The sequence below is a fragment of the Chinchilla lanigera genome, unplaced genomic scaffold (genome assembly GCF_000276665.1).
Source record: "Chinchilla lanigera isolate Chin_1 unplaced genomic scaffold, ChiLan1.0 scaffold00007, whole genome shotgun sequence".
NCBI lineage: Eukaryota > Metazoa > Chordata > Mammalia > Rodentia > Chinchillidae > Chinchilla > Chinchilla lanigera.
Genome location: NW_004955408.1, coordinates 11,485,203 through 11,512,704, shown reverse-complemented (window position 1 = coordinate 11,512,704; position 27,502 = coordinate 11,485,203). Strand labels below are relative to the sequence as shown.

Sequence of the window (27,502 nt, the reverse complement as noted above, 5' to 3'; positions counted from 1 at the left end):
TTAGAAGTTATTGGAGGATATACTCCATAAGAAGGAAGAAGCAGAGTGAGATCCAACGCAGCAGATTAACATCATTCGCAAGATACTGAGGAGGACACGGCTGGAATCAGTAGTCAGGCAGCAGGTCTAAGGACAAATCAATGGAAAGGAGAGGGCTTCAGAAGGACAAGTTCCAAGGAAAAAAAGAATAATCGAATTTTTAAAATACTGATTAGGATTAATGTTTTTGTAAGGAGTTTTACACTTTACTGGCTACATCTGGGGACTCCTTTTGAAGTAAGTTCATGGAAAACAAACAAAACATAGGGCATTGTTAGCTGGGCACAGCGACATACACCTGTGATCCCAGCACTCTGGGAGACCGAAGCAGGAAGATTATACATGTGATCGCAGCCTGGGAAGAATAGTGATTTATTGAGACTGTCTCAAAATAAAAATAAAAAAAGGCTGGAGATGGAGCTCAGTGTGAAGGTTCTAGGTTCAATCCCCATTTAGACACACACACACACACACACACACACACACACACACTTACAAAGACATTGAGAACTTTAGGAACATCTAAAATTGTACAAGGGTCTAAATGTATTCATAAAAAAATGTATTCATAATGGACTATGTGACTCACCCATGAACAATAGCTTCTTGGTCCTCATAATTTAAGGTAATTATTGACTTTTATCAAAAAAGTATGAAACTCTGACTCTGGCAAGATGGGGGAACCCAGTGTGCAGGGGGGTGGTAGGTGAAGACAAGAGAAGTAAATCCTTAGTCCTAAAGTAGGAAATGAGTGGAAAATGCTATAAATTGAGCAACCAAAAAATAGCCTCAGAGGTCCACTACCTAGCTCAGTGGAGACAAACACAGGAAGAAATAACAAGGCGAAAGACTTGTTTTCTATTTGGGGAATCAGGGTGAAGAGGGGTGGTACAGGTTGCTGTTTAGCTTTGTTTTATTTTTAAATACCATGTGTAACTAGTTTTCTTTTAAAAGTTTTTAACATGATCTTCTAAGGAACTAAAAATGGCAAAACCTGCTACACACAGCAAATTAAGAACTAAAAGGAAATCCAGCAAAATGTCATGTGGATGGCTGTTCTGAGGCTGTGGAAGGTGGGGAAGGGGGATTTTGAAGGAACATCTTCTAAATAACCTAGAGCACAAACCCATTCCTTTTATTGGGGAAAGACACATGGACAGTTTTACATAACTGCATGTACCCCAGGCTGTTAGCGTCATTTTAGATAGGCTTGAGGAAGACTTCCCCCTTGTGAAGGGGACTGGGAGACTTTCTTGCAGATTTACTGTTAGCAAAGGAAGAGATGACAGGTCAAAGACAACGTCAACTGCCAAGACAAGTCTTCCCCTGCCTCAAATTTAAACCACTGAGCCGCAGTCTCTGGAAGTATACTTTGCAGATCTCCTAAGGAACACCTCTAACCTCTTAATTTATGTGATCCTTTAAGCTTTCAAAGCTCATCTACAACCATGATCTTACTGGACAGCTACTGTCTGATTCTCAAGAATAACTCTGGGACGTGAGAGAGCTAAGACTGGCATCATTTTATAGATAGGGAAGGTGAAGCTCAGGTAGACATGACCATCGGCCTGTGGGCTAGGATACAGGACTCTGGCTTCAGAGCAGCCTGTATTGGGCTTCAAATGCTAATGCCAGAGGTAGCCATGCTCACAACCTAGTATGAAAGAGTTCTCCTCCCAGCAGAAACACCATTGTACAATCAAACAGACAGACAGGCTATAAAGCAGGATGCAAGAGTCTTCCATCCAGAAATGACCAGAGATGGCCATCATGGGTTTGGCATATGTAACTACGTATGTCTTTATGTTTTGAGCAAATATACAAAAGGATACTATTACAAATTGAAAAGCTAAGGAAGTTAGGATTATTTTAAATGGTACTCTTTCCCTTTTTTAAAAAATTTAACAATATACTATGCATAGCTTTGTATACAGGGACATCCTTCTGGCTGCACAGAACTGAATAATATAACTAAATTTTAACTTATTCATCTGGGCCCATATGCAAAGACTTATCAGCTGTTTCACCTGCTCCGGTATTATAATCAATACTGTGATAGATACCTACACACTCCTGTCTGACAGTGGTTTTACTTCCCTGGGATAGAGTCCCAGAAGCACAATTTCCAAGCCAAAGGGTGTAAATATTAAAACATATGACTATGCACGATCCTGTTGCCCTGGTAGAAGGCCTGTTAAATGCAGGCTGGCCACCACCAACACCCAGGAACGTCTGCTTCCCATACCTCCACTTGCAGCAGGCCTCACCGATCTTTCAAATCTTTTCTCTCCTGATTGCTGAACACTGTATTTTATTTTAGTTGCAACCTGCAGTTCTCTGACCACTTGTTCGCCTGGTATTTTTGCTATCTCTTTTAGCCATGTGTTTTTTGTTTCTTTCTTTCGATCTTTTCTTGTAGCGAAGCAAACATTTTCCTTTGACATTTTGAGGAACAAATGAGTTTCTAATCAGTTTTGAGTAAGAAGTTTTGGCAGGGATTAACTTGGGCGGTAGAAGGAGACGGGGGAAGGCATGTATATAAAGACAACCAACCCTCTTAGCATGGCTGGATCCATTTCCAAAAGCACAATAAGCTGCAGTCTTGGGTGGGGTGGGAGACGCTGGGAGAGATAGCACCTACCTCCACGAAGGCGAACTTCTCCTCGCTGGTATAGTTGTAGCGGGTGGCTCGTTCATACTCCTCCGCCGTGCCTGGACAGTCCTTGTTGCAGAACTTGTCTGTGGGGTGAACCAGCTTCCAAGAGTACTGGGGAGAGTGGGAACAGTCCAAATGCCCATTAGCTGATGGAGGGGTAAACAGAATGTCGTGTGTCCATGCAATAGAGCATTATTCAGCCACACAAAGGGAAACGTACTTATTCATGCTATGGCATGGAATAACCTTGAAAACACGCGAAACAAAAAGCCGAGTACAAAACTCTGTGTACAATATGAGTCTATCTATATGGCACATCCAGGATAGGGAAAGCTATATAGATAGAAAGTAGATAGTTTAGGGCTGCAGGCACGGTGGATGACGCATGCAGTTTCTTTTCGAAATGATAAGTGTTCTAAATTGAAATGTGGTTGTACAACTCTGTGAAGGCACTGAAACCCATGAAGCGACACTTTTAAAAATAGTGTGATGTGAGAGTCATATCTCTGTAGAGCTGTTAAAAAGAGCGCTGGCGGAGGGGAGGCAGAGCAGACAGATTCCTAGTGAAAAGAAGTCAGCGTGAGGCCCTAGGCCAGAGAACACTTACCACCTCCATGACGTGAGCACTCCACTTGGATAAGAGCTGCAGGCCCCGCAGGGCCAGATCAAACAGTTCGCGGTACTCCTCGTCTGACTTCTGGCTATCCAGCCCGGACCCAGTCACCACCTGGGGGACACTGACCGTCACACGCACCATCCACGCACCTGGCACTTATGCACATTACTTTACTGATTTCCTAGGAGGACTCTACAGGGAAGTGCCATCATTACATCCCCTTAACAGATGAACCGGCCTCAGACAAGGGTCTTGTTGAAGGCCATGGGACTTGTACGTGGCCAAGGGTCCCAAATTTGGAGGTGTAGCGCCACAGCCTCCCTCATAGCCACCCTGTGCCTGGGAGTCCAGGCTTTCAAACTCTTCTGACTGCATTCACAGTAGGAGTACAGTGCACACTGCACCATGACTCAAGAATATACCCTTGCTTTGAGATACTAAATATGTAAACGCATGCAAAGAAAAATGATTTTCACACAATCTTTGTGTGTGTGTGTTATGGTTGATACACTGTGTCAACTTGAGGAGTCTAGAGGCTTGGCTAAGTGACTCCGCAGTTCCACATCCTGGGGTGAAAAGGACATGCCCTTCCTGCTCTAGGACATTTTTTGGTATTTATCCTGAGCTTGTGCAAGAAGAGGGCACTGAGATGGTGTGGGCATGGGCACATAGGAAGCTTGCTTCCTTTCCCTCCCCCTTTTGCTCTTGTTGCTTTTGCTGTCTTCTGCTGCTATGAACTGTTGCCCTCTGCCATGTGCCACTCTGCCTTGGAGCCAGCCAAGTACAGACGGAAACCTCCACAAACTGTGAGCTAAATAAACCTTTCCTTCCTTCATTTTGGATGTCAGGTATTTTGTCTCAGCAACAAAATAAAAGTAACCAAGACAGTGTATGTGTGTGTGTGGTTCTGGAAATTGAACCCAGAGCCATTATTCCATCACTTAGTTATATCTGCAGCCCTTTTTATTTCTTATTTGGAGATAGCTCTTGCTAAGCTGCACAGGTTGGCCTTGAATGTGTAATCCTTTTACCTCAGCCTCCTGAGTAGCTGGAATTAGGGGTACACTAATGCATCTGGCTTTCAATCTTACTCTTAACACATGAGATTTCCTTTGATTTTGTTTTATTTCAGATGCTAATCACAAATTACTAAATTGATTTTATAATTCGTTTCTTTGTTATGACTCACTGATTACAAAGTGCTGGTTCAGACAAACTTCTGTCTATATGTACTATACATTCCACAAAATGGATCTGTATGTGCACAGACACACTATATGTGGGTATGTATACACGTATGGATAGCCAGTCCTGGTTACTGGCAGGTTTTGTATTTGTGAACTCACCTACTTGCCAAAATCCACTTGCAATCCCAAAATCAACACTTGGGATTTCTCAGTCATTTGCAAATGTGTGCGTGTTTCCCGCTGAGGCTGGACAAAAAGACTCTTAGCCTTTTGTTTTAGCTTTTATACTGTAAACAAAAGTCCTTTTCACAGTCTACTCAGTGCCAAGCTGTCCACAGTTTTGTGCTTTTCACTGGTGACATCACAAGTGGAAATGTCCCCGTAAACACAGGGCTGATGTGCTATTCATAGGAAACATCCAGAATAGGGAGACCTCCAGAGAGAAAGTAGACTGCTTAGGGTAAAGGAATGGAGGCAATTCTACCTGCGTGAAAGCTGTAACATCTATGGAAGCAAATGTATGTTTCAGATAAGATTAGTCAAGAATAAGTGATAGTGCTACAGCCCTCAGCTAATGTCAATGAATCAACAATATACACTATATCCCCTATATATACATATACATATATATATATATATATATATATATATCCTAGATGTATGTATCTTTAAATACAAGCACATATAAACAAAATTATGTATTCCTTGGTGGATGAAAGTATTGTGCTGAAAGACCCCACAACTCTGTATTTCCCTCTGGAGATGGTTCAAGATGTGCTAATTCCGAGCTCATAGCCACTGTGTAGAGTATAACTTCTGCAACAATGAGAACTGGCTGCATCTACACAGGTATGAGGTGAGTACAGTTAGCCCTGTGAGTCAGGGAGTCACAGAACGATGGATGGGAAATACTCAGAAAGAAGCGCTGCACCTGTACTGAGTATGTGCAGTCTCGCCCCTGTCATATTCCCTATATGACATCCAAACAACACCTGTGGTGAGATATACTCTTAGGCCGCAGGAAAACTTCACTGGGAATTAAGGCACATCAGCGCTCAAGAAAGCGCTCAAGTTCCTGAAGCTCAGTTTGGTGGACTGGGACATTTGCTAGGAAGGCTAAGGGCTTGGGCTTGAGGTTTTCTATGCGAGCCACTTAATGGTCCCACTTGTTAAGACTGTAACAGTTTCAAATACGGCGCTCTACGATCAGTGACATTTCCAAACGATCACTCTCGATGCCGGCCACACAGTGGAACCTGGGAGCAAGACGCGTGGGGTGGGGCAGAGCCGTCCTGAGTAAAGGAGCTCAGGGAGCCGACCTGCGTTCACCAGGACGCACACACGTTCATTAAAGGCAAGCTACAGGGAGAGACCCAGGACACACGTCCCCAAATATTAATCATGACTGTTCTGGGATAGTACGATTTTATCAGATTGTCCCTCCTTTTGCTATCACTCATGCCTGTGTAATTTTTAAAAATATTTAGACAGTGTCAGGTACATGAGGGTTGAGGACTTGTTCTGCTCTCATCAACGGTGGAGATGGACTGGGTCCCAAACAGGCAGAATTAACTCCTAAGCCCTTACGAGCTACCAGGCACAAGGCCTGTTCCATGCACCAAATTATTTAACTCTCTTAACAACTTTTCAGGCTAGATATCCCCATTGTATTTTTAATTGATACACAAAGATTATACACACTTATAGGACACAGTGTAACTTTTTAATCCACGTATACAATGTCTAATGAGCACATCAGGGTAACTGACATATCTAACTGCTCAGACATTGATCATTTCTTTGTGTTTGGAATTATTCAAAAGTCTCCCTAACCAGCTACTCTGAAATACTTGCTAACTGCTGTCAGCCACATTTACCACACTGTGCAATAGAACGTTAAAAGTTATTCCTCCTATTCCTTTAGGCCACTGGAAAACTTCACTAGGAATTGAGAAGCATCAGCATTCCAGAAAAGTGCTCCATTAACCACTGTCTCTTCCTTACCCCGACCCTGTCCCCTTCACAGGCTCTGGTATTACATGCATTTGGCAGATGAGGAAATTGAGGCACAAAGATGTGGAGTCGTTTGCAAAGGATAGTGGCAGAACCAGAAGCGACAACGTTGGGTGACATACACCCAGATCATAACTTACGCCCCTTGTCAAGAAGTTTAACCTTATGACAGTAATACTTTCTGTCTGGCCCTAAAACCCACACGCTTAGCAATGCTGCCCTCTGCCTCAGACTGCGTTCCCTCCCTGTCACTCTCCTTTATCCCTGTGTTTCTGTCCTTCCCAGATGCTCTGTACCCCTCCTGGCCTGGGCACACCCGCGCCACTCACCTCACTGTTGCTGTAGCGAGCAAGCTCGGAGATGAAGCGGATGTGGTCATCCCGGATCTGAACCATCTGCTCGCAGATGTTATACTGAGGGCTGACGCTGCTCTGCGTGCACGTCCACCTGTAAAGAAAGTCACATGATCAGAAGGGGTGCTGGTCCCAGGCGCTGGTTGGAACAGGTTCCTTCCATTCACTAGTTGTTCCTGGTCCTCAGCCAATACAGCCGGCTCCCCTGGGTGGAACCAAAACGTATTTCTGCCACCTAAGCACCAGAGACTGCTAAGCACAGCACTGTGGAACCCTGGTGAGTGCCATAGTCCTTCCTCATCCTCCGTGCCAGCTTCCTCCAAGATCCAAGCACAGGACTCTCGACTCTCTCGTACCTGGTCGCCAATACTTACCAGCAGAGGGTTGAGGGTGGAGATCACAGCTCTCTAGGTATACAAAGGGCTGGAGTCTGAGCTAAGAAAAAACTCAAGGTGGGCAACCTGCCCCGACTTGGCTACGCACTCTAGAAGCATCGACACTCTGGTGGGACTCCAGAGGGACCTTCGGGCCAGGACAGGGGAAGATTAAACGGGCTTGTGTCCCTTTTCCAATGGTGATCCGGTGTCAAGGATGCACCCCAGGAGGAGAAATGCCACTTTGAGATGCATCTCCCTCTACCTGGCCTTTTTCCTTCCCCCTTCCTCTCCCTGATTCTCTTTCTTCCTTCCTCTCATCCTCCTCAACTCTTTTTGAAAGACATCATTAGGAAAACCACCCTGAACAGACATGGAAATGAATGAAAATCCTCCTTGCTCTCCCCGTCTCCCACTGTCTGGTGCTGATGACCTGGCAGACAGCCTGAGCACAGGCACTGACCAAGCAGAAAAGGGCTGGGGAGAGAATTTGCCACTTCAAAGGGTGCCCCAGCTGGACATGGTGGCACACACCATAATCCCAGCTCCTCAGGATGCTGAGGGAGGAGGACTGCAAGTTTGGGGTCAGCCTGGGCAACTTAGCAAGACTGTCTCAAAATAAATAAAAAGGGCTAGAGATGTAGCTCAGTGCTCAGACACTGGGTTTAACTGCCAGTGCAAAACAAAACGAAACAAAACAAAACACATAGGGCCTGAAGTGGTTTTCATACGGAGGCTCACAATGGCGACAGCCTCCCTTGTGCTTGGACTTTGCCTTTCTGGTACTCCTTACTTTGAGCTACTTCTGGGGTGACGGGACACTGTCACTCACTCCCTGCCTGCTCATACTCAGGTTTCCTTTCCATCAGCTGCAGCTGGTGCAGGATTCAGGCAGAAAAGGGGAGGAAACGAGCTCAGCCTCCTCTGCTCCCAGCGCTCCCTCCGGGACAGCGTCCCCTAGGGCAGCTTTCCTTGGGGACCAAGCCGGTGTGGCTTAAAGACCTTATGATGGCTTTCTTTCTTTCTCCTTTATTTTGCATACTGGGGATTGAACCCAGGGCCCTACGCACGCTAAACAAGTGCTTTACCACTGAGCTACATTCCTGGCCCTTTTACAATTTTGAGATAGGATCTTGCTACGTTGTCCAGGCTGGGCTTGAACTTGGGATCCTCCAGCTTCAGCTTCTCAAGTGGCTATGATTTAGGTGTGCACCACCAAATCCAGGTTATTGGCATTCTTTTAAGGCACTACACTCTCACTGTTGACCAAAGGGTACCCAGTCTGCACGGAAAGGCCTGGTTCACGCTGAACGTGGGGCGAGGTGCACACAGAGGGGTTCTCTATACAACCTCGGGGATCAGAGGTGTGGGTAAGACTGGAGCTAGTTCCTCTCCAGACTCTGGGAGCCAATGACACCCTGGCCCCAGCACGGAGTCCTAGCATCCTGGTTCAGAAAGCGACCTACAGGGAGGCTGTCAACCCCTGTACCGCCAGCGCCGGCCAAGCTGCTCGCTTAACTCCGTACTTACCGCGTGGTCACAAATCCTGAGCAGCGAATCGGGGTGACGGAGGACACCACCCTCTCTCCACCTGACCACCGGGAGGAGAAGGACTCCCGCTGTCCCGCTGAGGGGACGCGCAGGTTACTGCTGAGTCGGACAAGGGACGAGGCGAGGCTCTGAGCCCTTTTGCACCTGGCAGCGAAGGGCGGATACAAAGGGGCTCAGAGCGCCCTCTGCCGATCCCCTCCGGCGGTGGCGGTGGCGGTGCCAGCGTGGATGGAACCTGCCGGCCCAGGGCTCTGGGGAGGGGGGAGGGGCTGAAGTGGCCCCTCGGCCCCCTGCCCGGGCTGGGCGTCCTGCGGGAGCCGAGAGACATTACGGCAGGCACTCACTTGGACTTGTTCTCTTCATAGTGAGCACTGGTCTTAATGTATCTGGCCAGCTCTATCTGCATGTCGCCGAAAAGAGGCACCACCTGCAGCTGCTGTAAAGGAAGCAAACAGCGCGTGAGACGCAGGCCGTGGAGGGCTGGGCGGCTGTCTTCACCGACAGGCCCCCGTGTGTAGCTGGGACCAGCCCCTCGTTTGCACTTCTGATGAGGATACCGTAGGCCCCTGGAATTAAACGGAGCCCCAGCGAGCATACAGGTCTTCCCCTGCCTCCAGCCAACTCCATGTTCCAAGCGATCGAGCCCAGAGAGGCCAAGTAATTTGCGGGAGGTCACACAGCCAGTGAAAGGAATGAAGGCAGAGGAACAAGAGGCTGACCTCTCCGCGCTGGGTCCTTTCTGCTCTAACTTCCCCCAGCTCAGAAATCCTTGCAGCTCCAAACTCTGCTCGAGGTGCAGGTACCTGCTGCTGGCTGTGGCTTCTGGGAAAAGTTCACTGCCATGGCAGTGACTGAGACTGAGTACCTGACACCGGGGGCAGGAACTCCCAACCAAAGGCCAGGGCAAGTGGAGGTGCGGCTGTGTCTTCCGTCTGCTGCTCCTGCACTAGACACTGTGCCGAAGACTCCAAAACCATCTGGACCCGCACAGAGACCTGTGACGGCAGGGCCGCCACCACCCGCATGTCACAAACGACGCAACGGATGCGAAGGAGGCTCTGTGACTTCTCAGCGTCAGGCCAGCTGGAGTTGAGGAGCCAGGATTCTACACCGAGGCTCTGACTCATCTCTAATCCCACTGAATCCTTGAGGGAACTCAAAGATGCTCCTGGCATTCATGGTTTTTCAGACTGGGGAACTCAGCTCCGATGCGATTCCTGCCTTATCCAAAGCTGTCTGCTTACTGCGGTGTAGAGCCAGTGTATTCCGCCACTCCACCCTACCCATTCATGCTGGGTAAGGCAGACTTTGCCAGGATCTTCTGAGACCCTTCTATGGTGGCGAACCCATGGCAGGCGGGCCACAGGGGCTGTTTGTATCACTGAAAGCTCCAAAAGGTTCGCCATCACCACTCTAAGATGAGCACTGTTTGCATTTGGGGCAGCTCCAGAGAAATTTAAAATTTCCTATTCAGAGAGTCCAAGCCAAACCACAGGATTCATTCTTCTTGGTGATTTATGCTCCCCATAACCCGAAAGACTTGGTGGGACCCAGGCTCAGGCCAGTGCCCTCCCTTCTGCCCATCAAGAGGTTTCATTACTAGTATTAAACTGGACCTCCCTGTGTCTTAGCCTCCAGGCCTGGCTTTGTGCCTGCAGGGCCCAATATTAGGATACACTGGGAACGTGAGTTCAGTTCCGAGGTACGAAATCCCCTTGTAAAAGTGACGACTCAATTGCAAGTGTGTGTTTTTAAAGATTCGGGGCTGGGAGACAAGATTTCAGAAGCACAGGAATGGACAGAGTACCTGATGGACCTCAATGAGGCTCTGCCCAGAGAGCAGGACGAGCTGAGGGGGCCCCCGGTTGTGATTTGGAAAACGTGCAGTGCAGTCTTTAACCCTATTTCCCTGAGCTCTGGTTTATGTGCAAATATAAGCAAGGGTTCACACGGCACGCACCTGTTTCTTTAGCCCACAGGGGATTTCAGGAACAGGAAAAGGAGCGCGACAAAAGAACCGCCAGGCCTTCCGATGAATCCCAGTCACACCCCGAAGCATGGAACCAGGTACGATTTCTGCTCTGCAGCCTGCCGTAGCTTAGCTTCCTCTTCCAGGGGCACCTGCCGTCCTATTCCTCTCCTCCTCCTCTTTCTGGGGCCCTTACAGCACTGTGCAACTAACAGGCCCTGCAACTTCTGACTAATTTCATTCCTCTCCCCAAAACGCTTTTTGGCGCTGCTTACCCTGGTCCCTACCCAGCCCCAGCTCCAGTTGCTGACCTTAAAGAATTTATCAATTTTGCTAAGGTTGATTCTCTTCTTGGCATCCAGTTTGTAAATGTTACTGACATTTCCATCCATCAGATAGAGGCCAAAGCCCATCACCTAGAATGAGAAGGGACAGAACTCTCAAACCAATCCCATTCACTGGAAGTTTAAAAACAGCAGGTCCAAGATGTGAACACACACACACACACGCACACACACACACCATACAGATACATATGCATTACAAAGCTCAAATGTCTTCAAATAAAGGCAAGGAAGATGGGTCTAATTTCAACCTGAAATGCAGCACATTATGGCTCTCTGGCCCTTTTATGGGCCAGAGACTATGCCGAGGGCTTGAACAGTTATCATTGTTAACAATAACTTGTAATTATCACGACATTATTATGAGTCAAGTTCTACACCATAGCCTTATTTGGTACATGAGGAATCAGAGAAATTAGACAGCTAGCCAAGTTTCAGAGACAGCATCTGAGCAGGAGTGAATCCAGATCTGCTGGCAAAATGTGTGCAGTGAAGTCCCTCATGACAGAAGGACCTTGTTATGTCCTTAGGGTGCATGCAGCATATGACAGGCGCTGGAAAATTGTCAGAACGTGGGCTAATCTATAAGTACCCACATCTTTCCCTAAGGAGACAATAATGTAAATGTTTCCAAGAAGTCATAGATGAATTTGTTTCTAAAAGAAAATAGTTGGCTGAAAAACCCCCTACAGATGAGTTAACTTTCTTGGTATTTCAGGCCATCCAACAGTCCCTTGAATCCTACTCATTTTGCTTTGGTATCATATGCACTGCTGACGGGACATGGCCAGCTGTGGGGATGCGGGGGTCACCTCCTTGCTGTGCTTCTATTTCTTATCCAGTACCTAAAACTGTAAGATGACGGTTCCCTCCCACTTGAGTGCCTTGTGTTTGACCGGACCAACAAAAGATTCCTCCCGTTAAGGGTGGATGGTGCTCCTTGGTGGCATCCGAGCTCATGACCACAAACTGCAAGTGAGCCATGAAAAAGCAAAACTGTTGGAGGCCAGATTGAGGAGGGTGGAGAATTCAGAGGGAAGTAGGTTGGGAAACAAAGGTACAGAGGAATTAAGGACAGGTGAGAGAAAAAGGAGGTCTGGAGAGTTTGAAGGCAGCATGGGAGCCTGCTTAGTAGACAGGAGTTCTGTTACCTACAGAACAGCTGTTGTAACCACCCAGGCATGGCGGTGCAGAGGAGGTGTCTGAACTTTGGTAACCGATCTGGGTTTACGGTGACTGGGAGAAGCCAGAGTGAACAAGTCATGAAATCATACTGCTCTGTGCTGTGGTTTGAATACAGTCTGCCTCCTGGATGTTAATCCTTAATCCTTGAAGTCACTTGATAATGGTATCAAGAGGGTGAAAATCTCACCCACCATGGTATTTAGGGGTGGGAAGGTGATCGGATTAGGCCATTATGATGGAGGCCCCTGACTGCATCCTGTGGCTTTGTAAGGAGAGGAAAGAGCCCACAGAGACATGGAGACACCAACATGTTCTTGCCAGGATGTAGTATAACCAAAGGGACCTTGCCAGAGACTGTGCCATGCTATGTGGACTGCCAGCTAAGCAAACTTCTTTTCTTTGGAAAGTCTGTCTCTGGCGTTTTGTTATAGTAATGAAACACGGACTGATGCACCCTCTAAACTTAGTCAGCTGCTAGAAATGTAAAGACAGAAGCAACGACCCAGAGAAGGGGTTCTTAGAATAATTACAGTGACACGAAGGAGAAGAGAAGAAAGAGAAAACCTCAAAGAGATGAGGCTTTGGGGAAGAAAGAATAAAAAAATAAAAGACACGGCAGTGTGTACAAAGAATCTGGGGAAGGTTGTTCTTGCCAGTGAGAAGTCAGAAACAATCTGAGCATCCAATGACAGGACAGTGATTCAAGAAGTGAAGCCTCATCTATATGGCGCCCTCTGACAGCCATACATTTTCCAAATGCATTTAATGGCACGGGGTAAAAATTCTCCACGCGCATATAGAATGCACATATTGAAAACAGAAAACACACAAAAAAATTAGGACTCACTTCAAGAGGCTAAAAGTATTATCTCTGGGTGGAAAGATGAGGAAAGATTTACATTTTTTATGCTTTTCTGTATATTCCAGGTTTCCCCTTTAACAAATATGACTCCTGAACTAATGATGACCAGTGTGACAAGCTAGAGAAGCCTGCCGACCCTGCCTTCCCTCTGCGTCAGCAATTTCTCTTCTTGGAAGCTCAGCCTGATAAAAGATGGGCACAAAAGATGGGATATGGGATTTTAATTAATCCCGTTTAACGAACCATTATCCAGTGACAAGGGATATGTGAAATACAAGCATCCTTATACACTGGAATACTCGGCAGCCATTAAAAACTGTACTTTAAAATAGTCTTAGGGACATCGCAAAGACGAACACGGCATACCCAAGGAAAGGAGGAGGTTACAAACCATGATGGGCAGGAAGATCGGCATCATTGTTTAAGTAAGAAAAAAGGAACAGAAATACTGTTATTTAAAAATGGCTCTACTGGCGGGGATATAGCTCAGCTGCATAAGCACTTGCCTGGCAAGCCTGAGGTCATGAGTTCAATTCCTGGTACCAAAAAAAACAAAAAAGGCTCTACAGGGAAGGAGGCAGGAGGGCAGAGCAGGCCCCGCCCCGTGGGGCTGTGGGAGCCTCACCTTGAGGAGCATGTGCTTCTCGCTGGGGGTCAGGTACATCCTGTTCTCGTAGTAATCCACGCAGATGTTGACAATGTCAGCCAGCAGCTCCTCGTAGCCTGGGACCACTTCCAGTTGCTGGTGGAGACACTGGACAGGAGCGGCGCCCTCCAGTGAGGCCGAGCAGGCCTCTTCCTGCTCCTCACCCGCCCACCCCCCACACCCACGGCTGGCTTCGTGCCTGAGCGTCCCCAGCAGCCCCAGGTGGAGCGGAGCCTGAGGCAGCCAAGCATCTGCTTCCTGAGTCCTCCCGCCAACGCCACCACCGGGCTGGGTTGCACACCTCCCACACAGCATGGAATGGACTCCTATGGAGCCCTCCACTGTGACCCCTGGCAATTCTCATCGTCGGAAAGTGCTGTCTGGGGCTGAGCTGAGAAGCAAGCAGCCCAGTTTTACAGCGGTGAGCTGTAGTAACTTCAGGTTCACTTTGGGGGTGTGGACGATGGCAGAGAGGAACCACCCAGGGGAGGACAACTGGGCCGGCAGGTGTCTTCCTCCCAGCCGGACGCAGCAGTAGAGAACTCTCCTGCAGAGAAAGCTCTGAGGTCTTCACCCCAGTTCTGTTTCTGCAAAGCAACAAGCTGAGACTCTGCCGGGTACACAGAGGAGGGCACTGATGGACTCTCTACAGGGTGCCTGGACGCTGGGCAGCCTTCGGCAGTGAGCAGAGCAACAAGGGCCTTGGCAACCCTGGGTCTCAGTGATGAGCAGCACTGAAAACCCAGCAGAGGCACCCGGCCCTCACCGATGAGCTATCGGCCCTGGCCTGGCTCCTGCAAACACTCGTGCTGCTGTGACTCAGAGGCAGCGAGAGGCATCAAGCTATGTCAAGCAAAGCACGGAAGTGACAGCTGAGTGAGTGTGCCCTGGCAAAGTGGTGGCGGTGATCACAGCTGTGTCTTCTTATGCCCTAAATAAAGGTTATTTTTATTCCTGAGAACAGTCCTATGAGATGGATTCTCATAACATCAAAACAATGAACTCATTTTACAGATGAGGAAACCGAGGCTTCAACTTTGCCCTGGGTGCCACAACGGAGGATGTGGTAGTCCAGCTCTCTCTCTATACAAGATGCTGGGCCACAGACCTGGCTGAGAGGCTTCTCAGGGCCTGAACCTGAGACGGTGCACAGGCCCCCGTGGCTGGGAGGGAGCTTCATGTCCCTCTTGGGAAGGGCAGTGGAGACGGATGATGTGGACAGAGCTCATGTGCATGGGCTCAAGGTTTGTCCACCCTCAGCCCCTGCCTGATTCCCCAAATGCCAGGCAGAACCAACAGAAGTCTGCCCTCACCTGGGTGATCCTGTTGTGGTTGGCCAGGAACATGGAAAGGTTCTGCGACTCCTGTATGGACTGGGGGTCTGCCATCTTCCTGAGGAACTGGGCCGCCCTGGAATGCAGAGAGTGGGTACTTCAGCGGAGACAGTCTCAGCACAGTTAGCCTAAGCCAGGCTGCATGGAATCCTGCTCCCAATTGGCTCAGAGGGATCCCATCCCTGAGGTTAACGAGCTCCGACTATCACAGGAGTCTCTCAGGTCAAAGGTAAGCATGTTTTGGAGCTGTGTGGGGAGCTGTTGACACAGCGTATTGAAATTAAAAGGCAAGATTGCACCCCAAATCTCTGAAACCTCAGAAATCTTAATGGGAAGCAGCATTTGCCAACCTGGCAGCAGTGCTGAGATGGGGTGGAGCGAGCGTCCTCTGGGCTCACCGTGACCTCCCGTGAAGCTGCAGTGAGTTAGGGGGCGGCGCCCAGGCTTGGGTTCTGTGTGTACTATCTTCTTCAGTGGAAACACTCAACCAAAGTCTAACCAAGCCAATGGGATTACAGATGAAGAGATGACAGGCACAGGGAACCCAAGCAGGCCCCAAGGGAGGGACACACAGGTGCGCAGACATCCCAGCCTCACCTGGCAGCAGTATGGCCTGCGTCATAATGATCTGTGACGAGAGTCCCCAGTCCTGCCTGGGTCCCTCTTTATCGGTGACACTGACACTGAAAATCTTCCCCCAGAGGCATGTTCAGAGAACGTCCTGACACATAGGAGCTCAACTGAGCCTCAGCCAACACCCAGGGGATCTGCCGCTTTTAACTGTCTTTCCGTGCTCTGGGGTGACTGTACCCTGATCTCTGGAGATGACCCCCAGTCTCCGCCATTCTTCTCAGCTGACATTGGACCCCCCAATTCCAAGACTGAGCACTGTTCAGCCAGAGCGCTCCAAGCCCTCCACAGTGACTGAAGGAGGGCTCAGTACAGAGCGCAGACTTGAGCAATGCTAGTTCTTCCTGCGATTACTGCGGAAGCACATGGAAGGAGCAGCATTCTTTCCCTTCTTAAAAGCTGGAGCTGCTATGGCGTTTTGTGGAGGAGACCACAGGGCAGGGAATGGGCTAAAAAGGAAGCCCAGAGAAAGAGAAGTCCAGCAGAGACCCAGCCCACAACACCTGGATGCAGGCAGGCCTGGACTTTCTCGGGTCAGGGAGCTGATCCGCTTCCTTTTTTGTGCATGCAACTTAAAGAAAACAACTAACATAACCAATCTATGACCACCTTCCCAGTCCCACAATGCACGGGGGAACAGGAAACTTCGCTGCTCCCCAGTGCAGGGAAATGGGGACTTGATCACAGCCTGAGGAAAGATCAAGCTCTCTAAGGACTCAGCGCTGCCCCTTATTCCTCAAACCACAGGGCCCCAGGCCCGGCCCCACTGTGTCGGGAACAGCTAGATTGGCACCAGGGAGCGAGCCTGGGAGACGGGCCCTGGGACGCCCCCGTCGCCCAGCTACCTGCAGAGGACCTTGGAGGGCAGACGAGGCTCACCGCTTGTAGGCAGAGTGGTCGTTCTTGACACTGCACTTCATATTCTTCAGCTCGTCCAGGACGGCGAACATGTTGATGAACTTGCCCAGCGTCAGGAGGTAGGCCTCCGAGACGAAGTCCTTCCTCCGCTCCGCGTGGCACAGCCGCTTCACCTCGCTGCAGAACCGCTCGATGGCCTTGCGCTGCAGGAAGAGGGCAGCACGAGGGTGAGGCCAGGCGGCCCAGGGTGGCCTGCTGTGGTCTCCAGGGGCCACAGGTCAAGGCTGCCCTGGGGCTCTTGTGACAGGCCACGCTGGGAAGGGTAAATTTGTCAGGATCAGAGAAGCACTAAAATCCAAAGCTGCTTTTGAGACGGGAGCTTGGAACCTGCCTCAAGGGGGCAAAATCAATGAACTCACTCAGTACACATTTGCTACAAAGAATTCTGCATATTTATGGTTGTCAGCCCAGCCCTGTCACCAGGGTCGGGCACCACGCGGTGAGGGAGAAGAAACAACTTGAGAGATGTCCTGAGAAAGAGGTCCACCCACCAACTATTTATTGCACACCTACTATGTGCCAGGTACCACTCTAGGCACTATTATCAAGCAGGGAGCAAAACAGGGGCAACCACACAGCAAACTGCTTTAAGGGCTCATGTTTATGTGCCTTCATGAGAAGGGACAGTAGAAAAATTCTCCCCATCAGGATGCTGTGTGCTATGGAGAAAAATAAGGGATGGGGCTGGCGAGGCTTAGAAGAGCCTCCCTCTAAGGAGAAAGAGCAGGGAACAAATCATGACAAAGTGACTTTCAGGAAAAGAATTTGAAAGAGGATGAGGAGTTGTACACAGGTACAACGGAGGGACGTGAACAGCCAGGGCAAAGGTCCTGGGGCATGGCTGAGACAGGGCAGAAGCCAGGGTGCTTCAGCTGGCCCGAGCACAGAAAGCAGCTGGAGCAGTCGGATGGGCCGGGCCATGACTCCTGCACACCTCTGGGCTCTGAATGAGAGAGCTGGGGAGACACCAAGGCCCTGGAGCAGGTAGCATGGTCTGCACTGTAATTCTCAAGGGTCACAGCGGCCACAGATGTGAGATCAGGGGGTAGGGGACACTGAAGCAGGAGATGAGGCTACTGCATCTAAGGGAGTTAATAAATGATTGGGTAATTCCACTCCTAGAAGAAAGGAAGACCTACGTCCACACAAAAACTCATACACAACGGTTTGCATTTTGTTCCTAATAGCCCCAAAGTGGGGAAAAAAATGCTGGCTGTGGTGATACACACTTGTAATCCCAGCACTCGGGAGGCTGAGGCAGGAGGATTGCCGCCAATTCCACACCAGCCTAGGCTACACAATGAGTTCAATGCCAGCCTGCACTACACAGAGAGTCTCTGTCTCAAAAAATCAACCAAGTAAACAAAAAAGGTGTGGGAAAAAAAAAACCCAAAACGCAAATAAAATGTAGCATAGACAAAGAATGATACAGAATTCAGTCATAAAAAGGAATGAAATTCTGACATGTGCTACAATAGGGGTGACCCTCAAAAACATGCTACTGAAAGAAGCCCCAATACAAAAGGCCACATACTGTATGATTTCATTTATAGGAAACACCCAGAACAGGCAAACCCACAGAGACATAATATAGATTTATTGCCTAGGGGTAGCAGGGCTTTGGAGGTATTCTCAAGTGATAGCTAAAGAGCTCCTTTTGCAGGCGAAGAAGGGGTCCTAAAAGTAATTGTAGTGATGAACACACAACTCTGAGAATATAGCGAAAACTGCTGAGCCGTTCATGTCAATCAGGTGAAATGAATGCAATGTAAATTATATCTCAATAAAGTAGTCATGGGGGCGCGTAGTTCAACAAGCCTGAAGAGGCTACTGTAGTAATCCGAGAAGAGTGAGCAAGAGAATGAGAAGGAATTTAGGGGGAGATAGGAGAGGACGAGAAGGGAGAGGGAAATGAATGCATCGCTGTGAGCTCCTCCCCACGCCCACGGCTCAGATCCACCAGCCGGCTTCCTCTCCTGCAGAGACCAAGGCAGGCCACGCGTGTTCCTGCCAGCATCCAGTCAATTAAGCTTTCTGCAGTGATGAAAATGTTCCTGGTCACCACTGCCCAATACTCAGCCGCCTATCACACGGGCCACTGGGCACTTAAAATGTGCCTTATGTGACCGAGGAGCTGAATTTTTAACTTTACGCAACTTTAATTTTACGTTATGTCCACAGCCACATGTGGGGAAAGGCTTCAGGACTGGACAGCACGGTTCTCCGTGACCTGACTAGCTCGTCACCGGCCTCTGACATCTCTCCTCTCTTGGCTCTGCCTCCCAGAGAACCGAGGCCCGAGGAAGGCAGGTTGGTGGTGCTAACTGCGGCAGTTGGGCGGCTCGACTGGGCTGTTTCCACGCAGACCTCCTGCCCTTACCTCCCACCAACCTGGGAAGCAGGCATCAGTCCAGGGAAACGCCTGAAGGTGTCAGGGAGGGAAACAGCTCTCAGGCGCACAGGGAGCGGCAGAGCTGGGCTGTGACTTGGCGGAGCTCCTGATCCAGGGCTACACGGCGACCCCGTGGCCCCCGCCACCTCCACTCCCATCTCCCACTTTCCAGACACCAGCCCAGTGCTGGGAGCAGCGTGGACGCCAGCACTCCGGAGTCTACATGAAGCTCAGCTCCATTGGGGGACACGCAGAGGGTATGTCCGTGTGGCATGATGCTCACCCTGGGCTACAGATGTGTTTACCTCGTGTTTACCCCGTGGTCCTCTGCAACTTCCAACGCGACTGCGGCAAGGACCTGCTTATGAGATGCTTCTCCTGTGGTTTCTGTCCAGCTGGGCCGCTGTCTTCCCCGGCGCTCACAGGAACCCTTGGTCCTCTCTTTTCTTCCTTTAAATGTCTGCTCTTCCAGTTCCCAACTGGGCCCCCTGCTGTCCCCCCTCAGCCTCTTTGGCCCCCAACTCTCATCTGCTTGCAACACAGCAGTCAGATGTCATAAAAACTCAGATCAGATCAGGCCGCCCAAAACGGTCAGGGACTTCCCAGGTCGCTGGAGTAAAATCTCACAGCCCTGTAGCGCGCCATGTAAAGGGCTCCCTGTGTCCTCTCCCACACCCCCTTCCACCACTCCCTCACGGCTCTGCAGCCTGCCTAGTTGCCTTGTACTTCCTGAATACATCAGAACCCTCCAGGCCTCAGCGCCTTGGCCTTGCAGTACCTTCCTCCTACAGCTTCTCCTCCTGGCCATCACCCGCCAGCCCCTTTCATACACAAATCCCAGCTCGCAGCCGCTTTCTGAGAGGCCGTCCCCAAAGCAGCACCACCGGTGGACATTCTACAACCCAGGCACGCTGTCAACTGGATTTTACGTGCAGCCCTTGCTATGCCCTGGAAGTTTATTATTCGTTTGTTACAGCCAGTCTCTCCTTATGCCCAAAATATACTAACATGCTCACTAGGGCGTGCAATGGTTGAAAAATGTGGTGCATGTTTGAATTTTTAAAATTTATTACAGTAAAAGACACATGGCCATTCATTCCTTCAAAATACTCCCCTTTGTTTCAGCTGCACTTAGCCCGTCACTTGTGCCACTAACTGAAGCAGCTCTGGAAGTCCTCTTTCCTGCGTCTTTAGTTGTACCATCATGGTTGCCGCAATGTCCTGAGCTGACACAAAATTTTTGTCTTTCGTGGTCGTTTTGACCTTGAGGAAGGGCCAGAGGTTGCACAGTGCTAGATCCATGAATAAGGGGGATGAGGATACACTGTCATGTTTTTACAAGCCTGCCTTTCCACTGCATGACACTTGGTAGCCATATTCACTGTATATTTTATCATATTTTGTAAAGACACTCGGGAAAGGGGAATTCCAGAACTGCTTCAGAAAGTGGCGCGATCGTCACTTGCACAAGGGCAGGGTACCTGCCCATCTTGCTCACCTAGGGGTGAGTGGGCACCCCTTAAAAAGTAATTGCTGGATGAATAAATAACGCAGCACAATTCAAAAGTCCACAACCCAGGGTCAGGAAGTATGGAGGTCTTTTCAAGTCTCCCAGTGTGGACCCACCCAGGCCAGCTCACCTGAAAGTACATGAACTTCATGAGCTTGGTGACCTCTGGCTCCAGCACCTCCACGGTCTTCTCATAGATCTCCACGCGGTTGGGCTGCTCATTGCATTTCACCTGTGGGCACGGACACTCTCACAGTCCTGGCTGGCCCAGGCAGTCCTTACCAACAAGGCCTCTCTTTAGCCTCATGAGTGCCTCATTCTCGATGATAACTGTCATGGTCGCCCTAGTTTGGATGATAACAGGCTGGGGTAGCTCTGACAGGGGGCAGAAGCATCACTTAGGGACTGGCTGCAGAAAAGACGCCGGCTGCCCCAGGACCACAGCCTCCTCCCTCTTTCTGCTCTGTGCATGGATTCTGCAGAGCAGATCGAAGGAATCTGCATGGATTCCCTCCTTCGCCCTTTTTCCTATTCCTCTTCTATTGCACCTGGAAATTCTAAGCAGAAAGAAATACCCTGCTCTGAACGTAGCTGGTATACAGTTCCCCTAAACATCCCCAAGCCAGTGTTGGCCAAGTACAATGTACCATGAGGAAACCCCTTTTTTCTGCCCAATGGTTTTTGACCAGCAAGTACAGCAGAATCACACAGATGTTCCCACAGCACACACTCAAGACTGCCAACACGGACCTAAAGACTGCTGACAGGACCTAAAGAACGAGCAAAGGGGGCCGAGGGATATAGCTCAGTGGAATAAGCGCCTGCCTGACAAGTGCAAGGTCCTGAGTTTGAGTCCTGGTACCCCATCTCCCCCCCCAAAAAAAACAAAAACTGCACAAGAACCAGCAAAGGCAGGCACAAGGATAATTTTCTACAATTGCTTAGAAATTCACAAAATGGTAGCATCTGAATAATATCCACCAGTGGGTGGTCAAATGGATAAAATGATACAATCATATATCATTATGAACTGATAGAAGGAATGAGAAAAATCTGTGCAAATTTTCACCATCAACAGGTGCAGAAAGTTACAAAACAGCAAGTATAATCTGATCACAGAACTGTGTGTAAGTGTCCGTACATAATACCAGCACAGGAAATCTGGAAGGGTGCAAGACAAACTGTTCATAGTGGATATCCTTGAGGGCTGGGATTAAAAGAAGTGGGAGGAATCGCTTCTGTTTACTTTGCACACCTACGGTTTGTTGATTCTGTCACAATGGAACCCGTGAGTTATAGGATAATGACAGTGATGGCAGTAAAAATATCTCTTTCAGCTTAAGTCAGTGGAATAAAGGATTAAGTGGTAAAAAAATGGCAGAACAATATAAAATAGAAACATACTTTTACGAATGACATAATTTACAAAATAATACTTATGCTAGGAAAAAGGTCAGAAAAATTTGTAGCCAGGTGTTCACAGTGATTATCCGATGGTGGGAGGCTGGCTTAGGTGGCAGGGTGAGGAGGTCTTGTTTTTACTTTATACACTTCTGCAAGGGGCTGGGGACAGACAGTCAGCATATACAGTGGATGAAATAAAATAGTTTCTACTGTACACCAGGAAGTGTATTTTTAATTCCTGGGCATAGGTCTTGTCATCAGTCTCACGGGAAGTCCTCTGAATATCCCCCACATTCTTCCTTGGATCAGAGGCCCTGACTTCCTCCCTGCTACTGCGGAGGCTCAGGTCACACTGTGGGGGTGGGGCAGGAAGCGGGAGCAGCAGCCAGATAGGAGAGAGACATGAGGCAAGGAAGGACGTCTCACCTGGGGAATGGCCCGGGAGCAGCTGCGCCAGGTGTACAGCATGACGGCGTACTCATGTCCTTCTTCCAGCATCTCATTCTGGAAAAGCAACATGGGCTCAGCAGGCAGAAACCACGCCCCAGAGTCCGCAGTACTCACAGTGTGGACTCCGCTCTTGGGCCTCCCTGGGCCTGTGGAATGAGAACCTGCATTTCTCCCCAGATAAGTCACATGACCTTCAGTTTGAGAAGAACTGATCTAAACTGTCCTCCTCAGAGGCCCAAGGACTCTAAATCCAGGCCATGTGTTTTGAAGGAGATGGGTGACTGTTTTAGAAAGAACCAGCCAGGTCTGTGTCCCCACAACGAAAGGTACCCCAGAGACAGTGTGAGAAAGAACCACTGGTAACACCGTACGTGCAGTAACTAAAATAAACAGCAATAATCATGAATGTATATTAGGATGTATTAAAAAAATTGATGGGATATGTCCCAAGCTATGAGCAGCAAACTCTTTGTGTGGTTGGAATATTATATACTACTTTATGTGTACACTACAGAAGAACACAGTACAATAACATACAATATGTAATATGCTATAATATATGCTATACTATAATAATATAATATGGGAGCATTATGTTCACTCTTTTATTTTAAGAGTCCATATTACTATTTCATCAATAGGAAAACAAGTAATGTCAAGTTTTAAAAAATAATAAGTAGAGCCAATGGAAAAAGAACAGCATGAAAATCAACCTAAGAAACATAGGGATCATCTGCCCTTGAAGCCAAACGTCACTGTGGAATAAGCCCTAAACTCAAGGTCAAAACACCTGAGTGGAAATCCCAGCTTTTTCACTTCTTAGCTCTTTAGTCTACAGTGAATCACTTCCTCTAAAATTCCACCCAGAGACTTGTGTGGATTCAAGATTTGTGTGTAACACCAATGGCTTGGCAGCATTACTGACAACAGCATCAAAGTGGAAATAACCCAAACGCCCACCAACTGGTGGTTGGATGAATAAAATGTGGTATATCCACACCATGGACTATTACTTATCTAAGAAAAGTAATGAAGCACTGACACAGACGTCCGCCACGTGAACTTTGAAGATACTACACTAAGTGAAAGAAGCTAAACACAAAAGGCACATACTGTGTGATTCATGTAGTTGGAATTTCCAGAATAGGGAAATCCACAGAAACAGAAAGTGCATTAGTGGTTGTCAGGGAGAGACGGAGAGTAGCGAGTGAAGGAGGGAGAGAGGAATTGGGAGTGACTGTTAAAAGGTCCAGGGCATCTTTTGGGGGTGATGGAAATTAAATGGTTGGGATGGTTGTTTAACATGGTGGATATGCTCAAACTGAATTGTACAGCTTAAATCATTTTATGTTACAGATAGTAGACTTCAGAAATATAATAAAAGTATTAGGCCATCTCCCTTTGTAAATATTTGTATGTGTATAAAAATGAAGTTTTATTGATTTAATGCTAAAGCTGAATATTCTGATCTTTCCTAACACTTTGTGAGCACAAGATCTGATATAATTTGGAGTTTACCACTTAGGACAGTTCTATTTTGCATAGCAGATGCCACTGGCAAGTCACAGTTTCAATTCTTAATTTAGAGAACTTTAAAAATCAGTAACAGATTGTCCTTGAGATCAGAAAGAACCGAGATCAAGCCGTGGGTCTCCCGCTGTTGTCCTCTTCAGAACACGCGTCAGAAAGAGGAAGTGACAGGAGTGTAAAGAATGGAGTCTGTTTTTAGCACCACGCTGCCCACGGCAGTTTCAACCCATTCATTCAGCAAGTGTTTACCGGGCATCCACAGGGTCCTGTGCACGGGGCAGTGAACTAGAAGGATGCAGGCTCTGCCCTGCGGACTCTGGTGCATAATCAGCCTGGAACAGGAGTGCAGGATGCGGGGCGGAAAGAGCCCTGGTTGGGGACTCAGGAGACCCGAGTTCTGACCCTGGCTCTTCTTGCGCTCATCTTTTAACCTGTGTCACAGCTTCCTTATTTAGAAATAAGCCAAGCGATGTGGGCATCCTCTGGAAGGTGGAAAAAGTAAGGCCACAGACCCTTCCCTGGGCCTTCCACAAAGGCACACAGCCCTGTGGGCACCTTGGTCTGACCCTGGGAGATCCACGTTGGACTTCTGACCTAAATTTCTCGTCAGCAAATGAGTCTAGGGCTTTAAGCCGGGAAGTTGATGATAATTTGTTCACATAGCAATAGAAAACAAATATAATCACCCTCAGGTCCAGCCTTTCCCTTACGCTTCCCTGTTGGTGCCCCTGACGTGCGACTTCTAGGGCATTTCACTCAGCAAGACTCCCGGCGACTGTTAAGCCGGTGGAGGTACTTTCAGTGTCGCTCACACCCACATCCGCCTGGCCATCACCAACACCATGCCCGCATTCAGCGGTCAGCGCCTCCAGGACTGATCCTTTCAATGATCTCCACTCCACCTGCCCCATTCACGCCTCCTTCCACTCATCCTGCCCATAGCTCACAAGTGAAACTCCGCACGCAGGGTTCCGCCCACCCTTCCCATGGAGGGAAACTTTCCACTGCTTATGACTTTTTATTAAATGAATGAAGCCCTCAGTTACAGGCTGAACTGTGTCCTCTCCTCCCCCACACTCAGTTCTTCCCCTGAAGCCCCGGACCCAGTACCTGAGACTCCCTCCGTATTTAGAGACAGGGTCTTTTCAGAGGTGGTTAAGTTCAAGTGAGCTCATTATGCTGGGCTCAACCCAGCGTCACTGGTGTCCTCATGGGAAGAGGTAAGGGGCTCACAAAGAGACCCAGACACGGACATAGAGAAAAAACCGTTTGAGGAAGCAGCCTGAAGCACCTGTCTGCAAACCCAGGACAGAGGCATCAGGGAAACCACACCCACTGACACCTTGATCTTGGACCTCCCCACCTCTAGAACTGAGAGAAGAAGCCTCTGCTGTTTAAGCTTCCCAGACTGCGGCACTTTGGTCCAGCAGTCCCACTAACACACCTCCATGTTCTGACCCTCGTCGAACCTTCCAGAGATGCCACAGACAAGCTGTGCCTTTCAGCCAAAACTCAGGCAGTCCCTGAAAAGTCTGTGCCTGCGCTCTGGCTGGTTCTTTCCCTGGTGTCCCCTCCCCACCTCACCCTTGACTGAGAGCAAAGTACAGAAAAAAGGTCAGGACTGGGCATCAGTCTTGAATTTGAGGTCCAACCCTCTGACTTACTACTTGTAGTCTCCTAGGCTACTTGGCTGATAACTTCTCCAGGTCTCAGTTTTCTCATCTCTAGAGTGGATGCATGATCCCTTTCCAAGCTGCAAGGCTATAATGAGGCTCCAATGACATCATATATGAGAATGTCCCACAAACATTTTTGGGTCTTTTTTTGAGACAGGGTCTTACTATGTAGTCCCCCATATATTCTAAAGTGCAGAACGTACCGTATCACTCTTCCATGGGTCACCACTTCCTTCATCAAATTTTCTCTGACCCCCTTGAAGCCCCTTCAGAAATACGGAACTTGAAACTTTTACCGTGACATTGACTCTTTGTGCATTTTTATTTGTCTCAAAGAGTAGTTTAGACCTGGGTTCAGATTTGTCCCTTGTCAGCTGTGTGACCCTGAGTAAGTGTCTTCACTTTTTAGGGCTTCAGTTGTCCCCATTTGTAAAATGGGCATTATAACAGAAACAGCTCACAGGATTTATGTGAAGATTAAATAAGACGATGAACTGAAAATAGTATCTGCACAGAACAGGTGTTTAGCAAGTGCTGAGCACATCCATTTGCATTCCACTTCCCGCCTGACTCACTGGGACTCAGGACTTGCCTCTATTATCCTTGGACGCACCTCCGCATTGACACTGTCCTCGCCAGACACACATTAGTGACTGGCTGAATGAGTCAGGTTTGCTAGGACGAGGTCATGGGACACACATGCCATACTGAGAAGGGTCTGTGGAGCCACCGCAGAACCTCTGAATGAAGGCCCAGAGGGAGGGGCGTGATCACTCCCTGCTAAGGTCACATCCTGAGAAAGAAACGACCCGCTCCACTTGCGAAGTAGTTTAGACCATCAATAACTGCGAGTCAATAACAGTGTTATTCCAAAGTCAAGGCCGCTGTGTCTCTTCTTTGAGGAACATTTTGCTTTGTCAAGAGAGAAAAATTTCATACAGTACTCAGTAATCTATGAAGTGTAAGACGAGGCAGGAGCCAATCACATGTTAACCCCAAAGCTTTTATAGCTCAGGGAAGTAAGGAATGGGGATGAAGCGGGGCCTAACACTGAGCAGGATTCGTAAAGCTGGAAGTTAACGGGATGCAGCTGCCCTAAGGCACCGAGACGTGGTAGGGCAGGGCTGCATCCTGGGCTTATAGAGATAGCCCCAGTTTAGAGGGCTCCCTGGCTATTGGGATTCAGGTCCCTGGTGTGAGACGATATCCGAGGCCCATCCGCACGCGCAGCACACTTACCATGCTGGAGTGGACCGTCGCCTGCTCAATGTACCTTGCAATGCCCGTGACAAATGCATTCCTGTCCTCGAAGTTCGTGTCAAAGTTAGCCTGCGGAATTAGAGAACACTGGCTGTTGCAAAACAGGTCCTGGGTGGCTGGGTGTCCAGGAAGCAAATCACTGCCAACAGATACCACAAATTCTCTGTGCAAACATACAGTGGCATCAGCCGTCATCCTAATCACACTGGGCAGGAGCAGGCTGAGGACAGGGCCCCTCAATGATGAGGTACACCGAGATGCATCTCAGAAGCAAATGCTAAAAGACACAACCACATAGCTGCTCAAAGTTAAGACGTTCATGGCTTTGATCCAGCCATTCAGAAATACTCATGTGAGGGTGCAGGTACGCAGGTATAAGGGTCATCCCTGCAGCATTTTTATAATTAAAAACACTGGAAACAACCCAAATGTCCACCAACAGCAAAAAGCTGAATAAGTATACTCATACAATGGTCTTACAAGTGCCATGAAGAGATTAAACACAGTGTGGAATTACTATAGCATTGTCATAGAAAAATATTGGTAATAAATTTTAAGAAAAATCCTAGTCATAGAGCAATACATTTAATAGAAATCCTTTCT

General features: G+C 48.6%; 1 protein-coding gene across 2 annotated transcripts in view; it reads right to left on the bottom strand.

Annotated features, from left to right (window-relative positions):
* Cyfip2 (cytoplasmic FMR1 interacting protein 2) overlaps positions 1–27,502 on the bottom strand; it is a 102,738-nt gene that overhangs the window by 73,924 nt on the left and 1,312 nt on the right. For both annotated transcript variants that reach the window (XM_013508777.1, XM_013508767.1), the window contains exons 2-12: positions 26,879–26,968; positions 22,410–22,487; positions 20,710–20,811; positions 16,639–16,820; positions 15,109–15,205; positions 13,775–13,903; positions 11,070–11,174; positions 9,134–9,225; positions 6,841–6,958; positions 3,303–3,422; positions 2,681–2,806 (exon numbers count right to left, since the gene is read on the bottom strand). In XM_013508777.1, coding sequence (XP_013364231.1) covers positions 2,681–2,806; positions 3,303–3,422; positions 6,841–6,958; positions 9,134–9,225; positions 11,070–11,174; positions 13,775–13,903; positions 15,109–15,205; positions 16,639–16,820; positions 20,710–20,811; positions 22,410–22,487; positions 26,879–26,968 — 1,239 coding nt within the window. The remainder of the gene's footprint in view (positions 1–2,680; positions 2,807–3,302; positions 3,423–6,840; positions 6,959–9,133; positions 9,226–11,069; positions 11,175–13,774; positions 13,904–15,108; positions 15,206–16,638; positions 16,821–20,709; positions 20,812–22,409; positions 22,488–26,878; positions 26,969–27,502) is intronic.